The following is a 17,097-nucleotide window of genomic DNA, read 5'->3' on the forward strand; positions in this document are numbered from 1 at the left end:
TACCTTCCAGTGCTGCGTAGGAGGTCCTAATTGCACCCACTTTGCAGCCACACAACCACTGACTGCATCTGGCCAATCGCAGAAGTTGAGTTTGGCTCAGCTTTCACGGTTTGGTGTGCAGTGCGGAGCTTCTTTTGCTGCAAAAGCTGTATGTTAGGTTCAGGAGCTTCTGGTAGATTTTTTACAAGTCGTACCAAGCTACATGAAAGCCGAGATGTTGTACGCCCCTGCATTGCGCCTTGGGAAAATCATCACGGCAACTTCGCTTTGCTGACTTCTCCCATTGGCATTTTGCAAGTCGCGTTGCTCTTTTGTGTTTAAAAATGCATCGTGTTACACATCAGATCGCAAGAATCCTGTAAATCATGGTAAATTCCACTTTAAAGTTTAGAATACTAATCCAGGGGATAGCTATTACAGCAGTGTTCACCTTGTTTATAATGGTCTCATTCACCTAGGATTGTGCCACAGTTACAGACCTTGTGCTGAGTCGCTTTCTGATTGCCCGTACTGTTCCTGGGCTGAATTCTTGCGCCGGTGGAAACCATCGAGCATGACAGTAGGCGATGGAATGATGAGAACCCCTGATTTCAAATGGAAAGGTCCGTTTCGCTAAACAGTTCTGTCCTGGCTCCTCGTGTCTGTTGTTCGTGTTCTAAGGATGAGAACATCATCATTGATCAAGACTTCAGGGTGAAGCTTATTGACTTTGGCTCGGCAGCCTTTATGAAAGAAGGCACGCTGTTTGACTCGTTCTGCGGGACCATTGAGTACTGCTCGCCAGAGGTTCTCTCCGGAAACAAGTAAGACTTGGTATTGTGAATTGTCTGAGACAATTCTAAGCCCCTTGAAATCCGACCAAATATGATTGTTCATGCATGTACATGTACCAAGATTGACCAGAGATTCCAACATTCAATGTACATTGTATGTTCTCTTTTTTGGGGGGCATGATCCAATAGCTTGTGAGGTTCCGTTATAACGAAAAGCTACTGACTCGCTTCATGGATTTTTACTTCGAAGTAGTACCATCGATCTACCCCACCCAACTGTAGGTGCATATGGATCAGATGATACAGTGAGGTTGTGCACAATGAACATCGTAAGATCTTGACAATCTGGGTTCAACTGAAGTGGCGAAATTTGCTTAGAAGATTCAGAAACACATGACCGAAATAGAGCAAAAACTGAAGTGTCAACTTTGTGTGCAAACCTCACGGTTAAGTGAATTTCTGTTCCGTATTTCATCGGTCATTTCTGTTGTCAACTACAAGTTTTAACTTAGCTATGTGACATTGTGATACTGGTGTGCATGGACCCATGCATTACACTGCAGGAGTAATAGTCAGTTGTCTGTGTTGTCTGCAAGTAGAAACATGTAATAACCCCCCTTGTCATTGGTTCCTCCTTTTCTTCTTTTACTCAGGTACCGTGGGCCTGAGCTTGAGATGTGGACCTTAGGTGTCACTCTCTTCACGCTTGTCTTCTTTGAAAATCCTTTCAAGGATGCCGATGATATCATCAATGGCCACTTAAATCCTCCGTTTGCAGTGTCCTCGCGTAAGTGTCACCATGTAATGCCTAGTGTTATGACTGCTGTATCCTTCCTGGCTACTGACCAAATAGCAGTGTGATGTGACTGACGTGCGGTGCTTCCTTGGCTGCGCAAGAACTTGCAGCAACTCAGGTGCATTCCTTTTTACGTGACAGCGTGCCCTGAAATTTTACGGTTTATGGAACCAGCTTCAGTTATGGATGTGTGTTTTTGAATGGCTAGGATGCATGCACTTTGCAATGTTTAGGTGGTATACATGTGTGCTCGTTCCTGTGTACCATATTATGTGAAGAGTCTTGCGAAGCACAGACATGCACAGTACAACACCACATTTCGCATTACAAACCCGTACCAAATACGCTCTCAACGTACCCGTTATCTAATATCGGTGTGAGTGTCAAAAAGAGATACTCGTACAATGTGTTGGTCGCTTCTATTGTACTTCGAAGTACCTCTTGACACACAGAGATAGATGGTCCATATGCATATGCTCTACTTCGAAGTATAACCGTTATAGTAGGGAGTTCAGTCACGTGACAAATCAGCTGAAAACAGTCTTCACTCGGATCACGTACATTAGTATGGTAGCGGTGGCACCATGGACTTCGCTGCAGTTTTTTTCCAATTACTTTGTCCTGCTCAGAGAGAGAGAAGTTCTTTTCAAAGTTGAAAGTTGGTGCGTTTGATAGCTGAGGTCTTCCTGCTCGTTTTGGTGCCGCACTTGCTTGGGCAACTGTAGTTTGAGCTTTTTGTTGTGAGGAGTGTAGTTTTCAATTGGATTTTTCATCCGTTTGGAGGGAGTACACGGCCAGGAAACACCCACCATCGTGTTCAGCGACCTCGAATTATGTAGAATAGTGCTTTCTTCTCGAGCTGGGGGATCGCTCTTCATCGCGCTTTCAAGACTTTCACCTCCTGGTCGCCCAAAATGAATGAATTTCTTGACCCAATATGTTCAACCGCTAGGAGTGTTTCAGATGATTTGTTGGCCCAAGTGAAAGATTGCACCTGACGGAGACTTTCGCCATTGGGACAACGTGAGCTATGATTTTGTATTCGACTCGTCGCCTTGAAACAAGAAAGAATTTGCTATGGAGTGGTGCTCTGACATGGATCGCGTCAGTGATTGGATTGTACGCGTATTTCACTATTGTGCATTTTACATGTAAAATGTACATGTACATGTACATGATTGATCAACTGTGTGACTGCCGCAGTAAAGTTGGGCATCTGAAGACCAAACTGCTGTATTTATTACTTTGCACATGTATATACGACCATAGCCATCAGTGCTCACTTCAATTTCATAGTAATGGAACTCGTGTTCAATGGATTTAGCATTGTTGCTATGGTGGTTGCTACGTGCGCCGCGCTCGTTCTCATTGGTCATCGCTTGCCGAAATATTATATTTTGGTCAACATTAGGACTAACCAACCTGTATTGCACCTATATTGCACCTACAAGCCAGATTTCATAGCATTCTGACAACATTGTAATGTTGCTAAGCGTTTGCTAGGCTTTCCGGAAAACCCTGTTGGTGCCACAGCAGTATGGCATTCCGCATGCATCATGATGAAGGTTGGCGTAAGACTTTGACGCCTCATATCTCTGGTATCCTTCAAGATTTTTCATCCAAATTTTCTGTGCTATATCCTGTACTGTAGTTCTTCCCGAAAACAAACAGTTTTCCTGGTTTACTACGAAAGAAAAAATACGGTGATATCCCTAGTTATAGTTCTTGCATGCACACCAACAACAGGGTTGTATTTCCAGAAATACATGTACAGTCAACTTTGCGTATAACGACACTCGGCGGGGCATCAGAAAAGTGTCCTTATTCGCGAAGTGTCCTTATACCCGAAGTCTCATTATTATGTATTACAGTTAGATGGGACTTTGCTCTGGGCATGGCAATTCTGTCGTTATTCGCAAATTGTCGTTATATCCGCAGTCATTATTGGCGAAGTTGACTGTATGTCCATGTTGATGAACACGACGGTGAATATATTGAAATATCACTATACATGTAGCTCCAGAGGAGATATCACCACTGTAGTGTATGTACCAGACATATATTCATCTAATTGCAAGTACTATTGATCCACCCAAAAACCACAACCGCTTAGACATGAACTCTCTATAGCAATTCATTGTACTGCCACCCAACACCCAACGCATCCCGCACCCGAGATACAACTTACTTCTATATCCTCTAGCACAATCATACCTCAACGCTTCTTATTGCTTTGCAACCGTAGAATAAGCTTGTATGTAAACTCTACGTGTGAACCCACGGTCTCTTGGTTAGAGACACAACATCTGGCGACGAAGATGGCCGTTGCAATTGGAGCCATGAAACCATTTTCGGTTGGAACGACGGATTGGTCTACGTACTATGACCGCGTCGAGCAGTACTTCGCTGCCAACAATGTGGCCGAAGACAGGCAAGTAGCCAACTTCCTGACCCTGATTGGTGGCTTGACCTGCAAACTGTTGGCTGACCTGGTCAGCCCGGACAAACCGAAGGACAAGACGTTGAAGGAGCTGTCCGACGCGCTGGCTGCGCATTGTGCTCCGAAGCCCTTGGTGATCGCGGAACGATACCGTTTCCACAAGCGGTATCAACGCCAAGGAGAGTCAGTAAATGCCTACCTCGCGGAGCTCCGACCGTTGGCACGATTCTGTGAGTTTGGCGATGTCCTGGATACCATGCTGCGGGATCGTTTCGTGTGTGGTATCAGGAGTCAAGCTCTCTGCAAAGTAATCCTGTTTGCAGAGAAGGACCTCACTCTGAAGACCGCCATCGAGAAAGCCAACAGCCTGGAGGTAGCCACTCGCGATGCATCCGAGCTCGCGGGCAGTGCCACTGCTGCTGGTGTACACGTTCTGGGCACATCGCAACATCGTCATGCTGGCAGACCATCGTTCGGAGGTGCGAAGTCCGCGAACTCGGGTCAATCCCGTACGAACTATTCAACCTGCTTCCGCTGTGGCTCGACGGCACACGGCGCAAGTGAATGTCCCTTCAAGGCATATGAATGCCGCCACTGCAGGAAGACTGGGCGCCTCTGCAAGGTTTGCAAGAAGCGCCTCGCGGAAAGATCGACAGATTCAGCGCAACGCTCAAGTGGTAGCAGCGTCTGCCACAGCTTGGCTGTCGATGTCGCGGACGACGACGAGTTTATTTTATTTTATTTTTTAAACTATTGACACAGCCCTACTGGAAAACAGGTGGAGAACAAAAAGAAACGAGGAAAAGGACAAAACATAGGGGATGTAGGGACGACGTGCTGATGTGCAGGGAGCAACTCAACCGACTAGTGGTCTCGGCGTCAGCGTTGCAACTAGGCATCGAAAAATGGGTGGGGGGGGGGGGGTTGCACAAGAACAACTGCAAAACAAACAGAAGCTAGAGAATACCCGGTGCGACAGAAATAATAACTTGGTGCGAAATAATGAGAAGAAAATAATGACGCCCAAAAGCGCTAAATACGAAATTAAGAAAAAGGGAAATCATAAACCACATAGTGCTAAAGCTGCACCAAATAATATTTTAAATTATAACTAAACCGGGTGGAAAACCAAGAAATCATAACAAACAAAACAAACTAATAATAAAAGGTAAATGAAGCCCAATATCATCAGCATAGCCGAACCAAGGAACATGACCCGTGCCACAATCAAGAGTTCATCCGTAGAAGTCGGTAGCCATCAGCCAGTGTTGGTGCGTGAGGTACTTATGGACATCTTCTTTGAAAGTGTGGAGCCGCTTCAAGCTGAGTGGAGCCCTTACAATTTCGCTTGGCAAGCTGTTCCATACTGAGACTACAGAAAGCGGGAAGGAGCGAGAAGCATAGGCAGGTGCTCTCCTGTCCAGGACTTGCTGCAGCTGCACATGGTGCTGCTGGCCAGGAGGGGGTTGACTCCGGGTGCGCCGAGCTTCTACATGGTTGGCTGGAGGGGGGATCATGGCGGTGAGCTGGGGTGGTCCTGGGATGCACTGGAGCTTGTACAGGTATACCAGCCCAGATACAATCCGGCGGTGGCACAGGCTTTGGAGAAGGGCACCAGGGCCAATAATGGCCATTGCATGTTTCTGCACACGGTCGAGTCGGGCGAGGTGGCTGGATGCAGCTCCCATCCACACAAGGGGAGCATATTCAAGGATGGGTCGCACAAATCCCTTGTACGCACAAAGCCGGCCATGGTAATCTAACACCCGGCAAGCCCGACGGAAAACACCCAGTCTCTGGCAGCCACGTGTCGCAATTGAGTGCAAGTGATCCCGGAATGACAGCTTGGCGTCAAATGTCACTCCAAGAAGCTTGATGGTGTTGGCTTCCGGAACCGCGATACCTCCAAACTTGATGTCAGGGACAGCTGGGTGTGTGGCTTTCGTAGTCATCAGCAGCTGTTGCGATTTAGAGGGCTCGAATCTGATGCGCCAGCGTTCTCCCCACTCTTCAAGACGTTTGAGGCTGGATTGCAAGGCGGCAGTCATGTCATTCATATTGTCCTGCGTGCGGATGAGGCTGTAGAGGGTTGTGTCGTCTGCAAATGAACTTAGTCGTGTCTCGGGAGACAAGCACTGATCCAGGTCAGACACATACAAGAGGAAAAGTGTCGGGCCAAGGATACTGCCTTGGGGCACACCTGCTGTTATGGGCGCCGGGGAGGATGATTCACCGTGGACCAGGACTGATAGTTCGCGGTTGAGGAGGTAATCCTGCAGCCAGTGCAGCAGGCAGCCGCCAATGCCAACGTTCTTGGCTTTGAAAATCAGTCCAGAGTGTGATACCCGATCGAATGCTCCTGCTATGTCCACCGCCACCATGTGAGCGTACCCTCCATCGCTGACAGTCTTGACCCACTCAGTGTGCAAAGCAGTGAGGATGTCGCACGTGCCTCTTCCTTGCCAAAAGCCATATTGACTGTCGGGCAGAATGTTGAAATGCTCTAGATAATTCACGAGCTGCTTGTTTACTATACTCTCCATTACTTTTGACTGGATGGATAGTAGTGAGACTGGCCGGTAGTTCTTGGGATCTGAGCGGGGGCTCTTCTTGAAGACTGGAACCACATGGGCCAGCTTCCATTTGGCAGGCTGAACACTGTGGCGAAAGCAGAGTGAGAACAGTTTGGTGACTGGTTCTGCAAGCTCACTGGAACACTGAGCTAGGACTCTTGCTGGAATATTGTCAGGTCCTGTTGCCTTCGATGTATTCAGCTTGGCTAGACGGCGGCGTACATCAGCAAGCCGGAAATGGATGCGGTCAAGACCATGGCGGTCCAAATGCTGCATTTCTGGCAGATCGTCTGGAGAGATGTCAGCACCTGCAAGGCTACACTTCTGGGAGTAGTACCTGGCGAGGCAATCAGCCTTGGTTTGGCGAGTTGGATACTCAGTGCTGCGGTGTCCTTCAGAAGAGGTATCTCACAGGCACGTTCCATCCCAGCAGCTCTCTTCATGTTGGACCACCATTGCTTGTCGTTAAGTGAGCCTGAGCTGAGCTTGGCTTTGACACGAGCATCATGTGTTGATTGGGCACGCAGCAAAATAGCAGCTGTTCGGGCCACTAGGTCGATGAATGAAGCTCGCAAATCTCCGTCATCGGGGTGCTGACGCCACCGTTTCCATGCACGAGTCTTTGCTTGTACTACAGTGCTGCACTCAGGTGTCCACCAACAAGGGTCCGTCGTTCGTACTGTCAGGGTCTTAGATGGTATAAACGTGTCCATTCCATCCAGAATTACAGTTGTGAGTTGTTCACATGCAAGTTCGGGGTCATCGCAGACGACAGCAGCCCAGTCAAAGCTGCGGAAATGTGCCCTCAGTCTGCCTCAGTCTGCCCCAGTCTGCTTGGCCGTAACGCCATACTTTCCTGCTTGTTGGCCGCTCCAGTACAGGAGTGATTTCCTGAAAGTTAGACAATACTACACAGTGGTCAGAATGACCGATGGGAGATGATACTGCTGTGTGGACGGTGCCAGGAAAGTCGGACAAGACGAGATCCAATGGACAAGACAGTGTGTTGCACTGATTTCTTCCAAGAACTCCCCTGTGATTGTCGTTCGAGAGCTGCCAAGCCAGGACGTGCTGTGAACATTAAAATCTCCAGCCAGAATCATGTGCTTACCATGCTGCCGCATGGTATCTATGTTTTGGTCTAAGTGCTCGAGTAGAGCCAGATCATTGTCAGCGCAGGAACCAGGACGATAGGCTGCACCTATGACAGTTTTGCTGTTGCACTGGCCAACGGTGAGCCACGCTGTTTCGAATTCAGCAGACTGGTACTGATCCAGATGCTGGTACGCGATGCCAGCTTTGATCCAGACTCCAATGCCACCTCCGTGTTCTGTTCGGTCTCGGCGAATCGGGCCACAGTATCCCGGGATCATAGATGCACTGTGAGAGCATTTATCCACTGTTAGTTTCGTCTCAGTCACTATGGCAACTTCTGCACCTGAGAGCAACAGGGTATGCTGAAACTCTCCGAACTTGGACAGCAGCCCGCCTGCATTGGTCAGGAGGAGCTTCATGATTGCTGGCTGTCTGCATTCAGTTGTTGTTGCTCGGCAGACTCTTGCTGCTGGTGGTCTTCGGCCAGTTTCTTGAGCAGTGGGCTGCCAGAGTCGGGTGAATCCCCATGCCGTCGCTTGCGGTCGGAGCTGTGAGTGGCTGAGTCCTTGCCTGACTTCTTCGACAGCACAGACTGTCAATTTCCCTTTCCTGGCACTGGCCCATGACGTTTTTCATGGAATGTCCACTCCCTTGCATACAGTGGTCTAGGCCAAAAGTTTACAGAGGTGACTGTGGGGAGGGCATCAGCATCAATAGTTACTCTTCCTGTCATCATTCCCTTCTTTTTTTCACGGACACTGCAATCATGAACTGCAACTGACTGGTGTACTGCGGTGGAGCGTGTTGTGATGAACTCGCTTAGCCGTTGGTCATTGCACTGGGCACTGGGATTGCCAATAAAGACAACTACACGCTTCTTGCGGTGAGGCTCTTCAGCCACCAACTGCCAAGAATCATCCTGGATGGCTTCCAAGTCCAATGCAGGGGTTGCGTTGGGCTTGGCTGGCATGTGTCCAGATCGACGTCCTCCATGCTGCTGAAAGTCATCTGCGTCCGAGCACTCCGTGCCTGAGGGCCCACTGTCCTCGATCACTTTTCGAAAGTGCCGCTACGGGATACGGCCTCCATGTGCGCTCCAGTTGTTTCCTGATCCTGCAGATTATGCTGCTGCTTGCTTGCATGGTTGCCTTTGGTACGGGTACGGGGTGTACGCTGGCTGTTGAGAGTATGGGTACTGCCGGGCAGCTCCGAGGAGGAATCCACGGCTGTAATGGCGGACTTCTTTTCAAGGGAGACACGAACCTCCGCCTTCAACTCCACGATTTGTGCAGAGAGCTCATCTAAGTGTCGTAGGAGGCACCTCTCCCGGTCTCTCGACTCGCTGACAAAGGTTGTCAGAGTCTGCAGCAAGCTGGCCACATTTTGCTCGATACCAGGCAGAGAGCAGAGCAGTTTTGTCGGCTCGCCTATCGGCTCGCCCATGTCAAAAAAAAAGTAGGACTACGACTATGGGCACCACACTACTACTGCTACCTATTGCACTGAACTACTACAACCACTGCAGTTCAATTCACTTTCTCTTCTAGCCGCAGACGTCCTTCAAGCGCCAGCAGTCGCCACGGATGAAACGACACCCACGACCGTGCGGAAGGCACTTTGGATTGATGCTATCGTCAATGGCCAGTCGGTCCGCATGCAGGTCGACACTGGAGCTGCGGTGTCAATCATTCCGAGTGCGATTTATCAAAAGTCGCTGTCTGCCTCGCCTCTCACCGCGAGCAAGCTGAAGTTGCGTACGTACACCGGCGAGCCCGTGCATCCTCGCGGAACGTTCGTAGCACGCGTGGAATACTACCATCAATCCGCGGAGCTACCACTGCATGTGGTGGACACGCAGGGGCCAGCGCTCTGTGGCCGGGACCTGCTTGCCCACATCGCTCTCGACTGGCAGCGCTTGTTCCAGGTCGAGATGGCTGACGTCCCCTCCGCAACCGTGTCCCCTGGCCAACTGCATCCAGGATCAGCAGGCACACGTCTTGAGCAGCTCAAGGAGAAATTCTCCGATGTGTTCAGCGACGACTTTGGCAAGCTCAAGGACGCCAAGGCTCGTCTCCAGCTGAAGGACGATGCAAGCCCTCGCTTCCTCAAGGCGCGCCCATTGCCCTACGCCATGCGGCCAAAGGTGGAAGCTGAACTGGACAGGCTGGAAGGTCTGGGTATCGTGAGTAAGGTACAGTGGAGTGAGTGGGCGACATCTGTTGTGCCTGTGATGGAGCCCAACGGCTCAGTTCGTCTCTGTGGAGATTTCGAAGCCACATTGAATCCACACCTGAAGGTGGACCAGCACCCGCTACCACGCGTGGAAGATGTCTTCGCCACCCTGGCTGGAGGCCAGCGATTCACCAAAATCGACCTAAAGCAGGCATACCTCCAAATGGAGATGGATGACGCATCCAAACCACTCCTCACACTCAAGATGCACAGGGGCCTGTATCAGCTCAACCGACTCGGGTTCGGTGTTGCCTCTGCACCAGCGCTCTGGCAACAGGCTATCGACCGCATCTTGCACGGCGTCCCAAGCCAGGCCTGCCTACTGGACGACATTATTGTCACCAGCCGCAACGACGATGACCGCCTGGACAATGTGGAAAGCATCCTGAGTCGTCTGTCGGAACACGGCCTGAGAGTCAACCCGGCCAAGTGCACGTTCTTTGCAGACCAAGTCGAGTACTGTGGACACCTTGTCAGTCGCCACGGCTTGCGCAAGACTGATGGCAAGGTCAAGGCTATCAACGAAGCCCCAGCACCGCAGAACGTGTCCCAGCTACGGAGCTTTCTGGGCATGGTGTGCTACTACCAGCGCTTCCTCAAAGACTGCTCCACGACCCTGCATCCACTGAACAACCTGCTCCGAAAGGGTCAGTCTTGGCACTGGATAACTGAATGCGCGGCTGCATTCAAGGCTATCAAGGCAGCCATCGCCTCGGATCAGGTCCTCATGCACTTTGATGCCGACCTGCCTGTGCAGTTGGCAACCGACGCATCGCCATATGGCCTGGGGGCGGTGCTCTCGCACATCATGGCGGATGGTACGGAAAGGCCGATTGCCTTCGTGTCACGGTCCATGACGGACACCGAGAAGCGGTACGCCCAGATCGATAAGGAGGCGCTCTCTATTGTCTGGGGCGTCCGCAAATTCCACACGTACCTGTTTGGCCGATCGTTCGTCCTGCTGACGGACCATGAGCCGCTGACAGCCATCTTCAGTCCTAGCAAGGGATTGCCAGCCATGACGACGGCCCGCCTACAGCGGTATGCTATCTTCCTAGCAAGCATGAATTATGAGATCAAGTACCGCAAATCAGCCGATCATGCCAACGCTGACGGCCTGTCACGACTACCGTTGCCACACTCACCACAGGATGAGAGCCTAGACTGGGCAGACGTGTTCAACATGGCCCAGATCGATCCGCTCCCAGTCACGGCAGCTGAAATTGCGCGTCACACAAACCGTGACCCAGTTCTCGCCAAGGTCCAAACCAGTGTCAGCACCGGACGGGCCCTGTCAACAACCGACGGTGACATGCAACCGTTTGTACGACGCAAAGATGAGCTGGGCCTACACCAAGGGCGTGTCATGTGGGGAATCCGTGTCGTCATTCCTTCCCCACTGCGCCACCGAGTACTGGAGGAGCTGCACAGTGGCCATCCTGGGCTAGTTCGGATGAAAGCACTAGCCCGCAGCTTTGTATGGTGGCCAGGCATCGACACAGACATCGAGCAGACCGGCAAGGCCTGCCTCGGCTGTCAGGCACACCAGGCGGCGCCACCGAAGTCACCGCTACATCCCTGGGAGTGGTCGTCCAAGCCATGGCAACGCCTCCACATTGATTTTGCCGGGCCGTTCCAAGGGCACATGTGGCTGATTGTGGTGGACGCCCACAGTAAGTGGCCAGAAGTGCTCCCAATGAGCAGCACCACTGCCCCGGCTACCATACGCCGTCTCCGAGAAGTGTTTGCTCAACATGGCCTGCCGGACCAGATCGTGAGTGACAACGGCCCGCAGTTTACTGCCGATGAGTTCCGCCGTTTCACAGAAGCCAATGGCATAACGCACACGTTCTCAGCACTGTACCACCCAGCGACTAACGGGTTGCCTGAACGATTTGTGCGTACAACGAAGCAGATAGTCAGGTCCCATTCTGCTACAGCACCGCTTGAGTTCTTGCCTCGCTTCCTGTTGGCCTATCGCACCACGCCCCATGCTACAACGAATGCCACACCAGCATCCCTGCTAATGCACCGGGAGCTACGCACTCGGCTGTCGCTGGTTCAACCCAGTGTCCAGGCATCGGTTGCCAAGAAACAGACAGCTCAGCGTAGTGCAAGATCAGCGAACCGTGAGCGCACGTTTGCTGTGGATGACACCGTCATGGTACGTGACTACCGCACCAACGCACCACACCCGTGGATTCAGGGCACCGTGCAAGCGGTACACGGCTCCCACCACTATACAGTGGAAGTTGGCCCAGACCAGCAATGGAGGCGCCATGTTGAACAGCTCCGGTCAGCCGACTCCGCTCCGCAATCATCCGTACCGATGAACACAGCGCCTTTGCCGTCCGTGGCAGAACCGGATCACAGTTTGTGCTTTCTGACTGCTCATTCGCCAGCTACAATCCATTTCAAAACTATAGACGCGTACCTAGGCAAAAACCGTTATGCCAGCATCTATACCACATAAAATCTGTGATCACTTTGTGCATAAATTTTTCCAAATTGGGCGTCTGTTATCCAATCCTTTAGAAACTATATGAGAGTAATTGTGGAGCGATCCTGAGCAATATACCGAAAACTATTCTCAAAAAGTTCCAGCCAAATTTGAAATATTTCAAAAACCCTACGCGTCTATAGTTTTGAAATGCACTGTAGTGTTCCGACACCACCCAGTGTTCAAGCCGCTGCTACTCCCAACACCTCCGCCTGCGAAAGCACCAGTAGCAGCAACAACTGTAACGCAGCAGGTCCAGTCGCCGCTGGCACAAGATACGACCGAACCCCGCCGTAACCCTCCGAGAGCCCGAGTCCTGCCGGCTCGCCTGAGAGACTGAATTGCTTCTTGCTCACACAATTGCTGTTCCGTGCTCTCAGCTCATCCGCTTCTTCTTCTTGTGCATTAAATAAAAAAATGCAAGTACTATTGATCCACCCCAAAACCACAACCGCTTAGACATGAACTCTCTATAGCAATTCATTGTACTGCCACCCAGCACCCAACAAATCCCGCACCCGGGATACAACTTCTATATCCTCTAGCACAATCATACCTCAACGCTTCTTATTGCTTTGCAACCGTAGAATAAACTTGTATGTAAACTCTACGTGTGAACCCACAGTCTCTTGGTTAGAGACACAACAACCACTGTTGCTCTCCTTGCCGCTCAGGCATCCGCCTAGTCCCAAAGACATCAGCGTTAACTGCAACGAGCCACAAATATGGTGCAAAGCGAAATGTGGTCTTCATAAAAATAATAGTTCACATACTCTGAAATGCACACTCAAGTTTTGTTCTCAGTCTGCATTGTCCTGGTATCCTGCATGGCGCAGTTGCCGCTGCCGCTGTGTATAGATCGCTCGCATGTGCGCACCGAAACTGTATCCAAAGCTCGTTGCACGTTTGTGTTTTCATATGCACCTTTGCTCCCAACACATCCCATACTAACTTATTGTAGGTGAAAACTAGAAAGGAAACTCCACATTTCTTGATCGACTAAGGTTTCCTGTGTTTCTCATACAGGTCTTCTGCGAGTACTGCTGTGGCTTCTTCACCCTGACCCTCTGAGTCGGTGCACTATCACACAATTGCGCAGCTGCTCGTGGATGAAGCAGCAAGTGGATATGAGCAAGTATGACTTTGATATGGTGCTACGTGGCCAAGGTTCGTTACTTACTGTTGTTTTGGGGGCTGCTGTCTGGACTGTGTGTGTGTGGGGGGGGGGGGGTCTACCTGTCGACTTTTTCATTATGACTTTACACCCCGTGGAGCGTTTTGGGCATTCTTGAGCCACTCGTTTTTAAAAGGGTGCCTGAAGCGGCTTGCGAACTGCATCGCAGCGAATGAACACTTTAGCAGCAGACTGCAGATCAGCAGGCAGATGGATGCAACTGTGCTGTCCGGCATGATCGCTGCAGCCGACCGAAGAGCCATGATAGCGTTGGCTTCGGGAGAAACTGCCAAAATCCGGTGAGATCTTCAAGTGGCAGTGTCTCGGAGCTCAACGCGGGTATCAGGCCGGCCGGCCTTCTCTGGCAGCCGCTGGATGAAGAGTTCGCGGAACAGTCAGTCATCCATCATGTGGTCAGTTAATAACTGCTGCATCCACCGCAACGGCTGGATGGGCTTACGGTTACCTAGCTCCTCTTCTGATAGGAGTAGGCTGATTCAGCGCTGCTCACTCAGCTGTGTTCATTGTATCAGACGAGCTTTCAGCTCGTCACATGTATGGAGCATTCTCTGGTGGGCTGAGGATGAGGCCTTGCACCTCGGTGGCGAAATCAGCACTTACATTGCTTATGACATGGTGAAATTTTGTCGATTTCCTGCTGATAATCCGTGTCCAGAACAAACTTTCCACCACGCCGAACCAGATTTGCGGATCGCTAGTATAGTAGGGCGGTAGCCTGACCGCTGTGATGGCTGACACGACAGGACTGTCACTAGTCTGTCAGCACGGGATGCTGGTGGGTCAGCGCTGGCAGCCAGCGACAAGGGTACATTGTCCTGTTTCGGCAGACGAAGGTGCCTGCTTGGCGGCCGACCTGTGCTCCTTTTTGCCAGTCGCTGTGCTCTTGGAAGCCAGAGCGGTCTCAGAGCGAGTTAGCAATTTGCTACTACCGGTAGGTGTGCTGGGAGTACCTGCAATACCTGTGCCGTGGGCCGTAGAATCGCGCTCCATCGCAACACAAGGTCTTCGAACAACACACGGACGAAATGCTCACAGCGAGTTCGGAACACCGGCACTTGGGCTACACAACGCGGTAGCCTGATACTGACCGGTTGTACGGGGTCACCAATTTTGAAGGAAAGCGGCTCCGGTTATTCACCAATTCACCCACAAACACCAAGACTGTAAGAGAAGAAAAATAGGGTACTGTACTTGTTGTTGTCAATCGTGTGCGGCAGAAGCAGAAAGGCAACGACAGAGAAGGAAATAAACGTGTCGGATAACTGTGTAGAATGCACGCCCATACGGGACTGGGTTGTACAGCAGAGCTCAAGGGTTCGAATGACCGCACGGCACGTACAGGAAATCGTATACAGGAATCTGGGTGACAAACATGGTGTACGCTGTGCCGTACACCTCCACAAATGAAAACATGATGTGTAAAAGGGAAAAATCTGATAATCTTTATAATATTCAACCAGACTGAACACAAATCATTCGGAAAATGCCCAGCAGGTTGCTACACTAGCACGAAGATTCTACATGTTGTCAGTTCAGAATGTAAAACAAACTAGGAAACTTTTGCTAGAACTTCAGTCACGCTTCTTACCTTTTAACCATTTGTAACGTCTTGTATGTACCGGTACCCATAAACTTAGGTCACCAAAAATTCAAAGTCTGACATGCGGCTTATACTCCGAATGTCAAAAAATACGAATTTTGGGCACTTTTAGTGGCATGGAAATCTTAGTGCATCTAGCAGATGGGTCACATTCGGTACAGCTTGGTGCCGCAATGTTGTTGAGTGTTGCATGCATGTGATGGTGTACGGTTTTCCTTTTTTGTATTTCGTTTTTCGATTTTTCCTTTTGTCCAGCCATTGCCTTGATGAACAACTCCAAGACAAAGATCCTTGGTTCTTCGCAGAAAGGAAACTCATCTAATCGTTTCTGTCAGAGTCGATAAGCCTTTGCCCTTCCTTTGGAATTTTTGAAGGGATATAGAGACGATGCATTTAGACTTTTTATGTTCCGAACGCCTGTTTTGTTCCGGCCTTCTAATTTATAATACTGGTGCGCCTCGGCGTGCGTGTATGTGGCATTATCAAACATGCAACATCTTGAGCCACCTACTTTTCTCTTTTCATGTACATTGTTATGACTGGTCACAGGGGACTAGGTAGGACCATAGTGCTACGCAAGAGCATTGTCTATTGATCATCTACTTAGGACCTGGTATTTTACATGTAGTACGGTGCATGTGGGTTGTTCTTTATCCACGCCAAACTTAGCATATATATAATTATTATATTATAGTACACACTGGGTGTGGAGGGTTGCGTCAATGTTGTCATTAGCTCACTTGTTCATTCACAGAATCTAGCACTACTGGTACGACTAGCCTGCCGGTACTGCCTGTAGTTTCTGCTCACTCACGTTGCAGCATATTTTATTTATTTATATAATAGACGGGTTTAACTCTGAACACATACTGCCTGTCACATTCACATGATACTACTACGCTGCGTCAGCATTGTTTGTTTGTTTGTATTCTTTATTTAGAGTGGGAAGTCCAAAACAGGCCCTAGCCTAATAACAATGGTCCCACTAGTGAGGGAATGCTGTATATCTGTGCATAAGGATTAGTGAGTGTAACAGCAACTAGTAGGGAAAGAAAAAGAGAGAAGAAAAACAACTTAAAACAAGAGTTGCGACTTGCATAGGAAGAATAACGGAAAGAGCAGTGCATACAGCATTTGTAAAAAAGGCTTATGTTGGTACTTCAGCTCCTTCCATTAGACTAAATTATGCACAACACCACTCACTCATTTCATCAATCTACGCCTTCTCCATTCGGACATGATTATGCCCAATGCCGTTCACTTAATTCATCACATGCCTTCCCGGTCAGGCAAGATTACGCACAACGCCACTTGTTTCAATCACATGCTGTTGTGTTTGCTGGTGTGAAAGCTGTCCGTGTCTACCACCGTGGGTCAGTATTCCTTGCAGTGCAGTTTGGGTGTGGGCTAGCAAGAAATTTCACCCAGATAAAAGTGTCCTGTATAAAGAAGACGCACAACACTCAAGCGCGACTAGCTGAACTGCGTGACATTCACACCCTGCCCACTTACATCCTAGGGAAACTACTAGTTCACACACTAGATATTTTGTGGAAAGCAGCACATGAATGATGCACATCATAGTACTTCACTAGCCATAGTTCAGCTTTCCTCCAGACCAAATCTTTCCATCGAGTAGTCTCAGTACTAAGTTATTCGAACTGAGGAAGTTCTTAGCTCTCAGCTTGAACACATGCAACAGTAACACAGGGCAGTGGGAGGGAATAATATGCACTGTTCTCTGGCGTCAGGCTTCGACACAAGGTTTAACTTGAAAACTCCAAGGGTTTGTAGGCCCAGCCAGCCACCAAAGCCCCCAGTACAACCCCAGCTCACTACAATGAACACACAGCCAGCAATCGTCACACATCAAAGAGTTTTGCTACATCACAA

At 49.9% G+C, this 17,097-nt stretch overlaps 1 protein-coding gene across 1 annotated transcript in view; it reads left to right on the top strand.

Annotated features, from left to right (window-relative positions):
- Positions 1–16,471, top strand: part of LOC135830631 (PAS domain-containing serine/threonine-protein kinase-like) — a 38,335-nt gene extending 21,864 nt beyond the window's left edge. The window contains exons 13-16 of the mRNA XM_065342869.1: positions 661–803; positions 1,427–1,560; positions 13,436–13,576; positions 15,460–16,471. Of these exons, the coding sequence (XP_065198941.1) occupies positions 661–803; positions 1,427–1,560; positions 13,436–13,576; positions 15,460–15,548 (507 nt within the window). The 3' untranslated portion in view covers positions 15,549–16,471. The remainder of the gene's footprint in view (positions 1–660; positions 804–1,426; positions 1,561–13,435; positions 13,577–15,459) is intronic.
- The last annotated feature ends 626 nt before the right edge of the window (positions 16,472–17,097 follow it).

This window comes from Sycon ciliatum, chromosome 1, assembly GCF_964019385.1.
Source record: "Sycon ciliatum chromosome 1, ocSycCili1.1, whole genome shotgun sequence".
Taxonomy (NCBI): domain Eukaryota; kingdom Metazoa; phylum Porifera; class Calcarea; order Leucosolenida; family Sycettidae; genus Sycon; species Sycon ciliatum.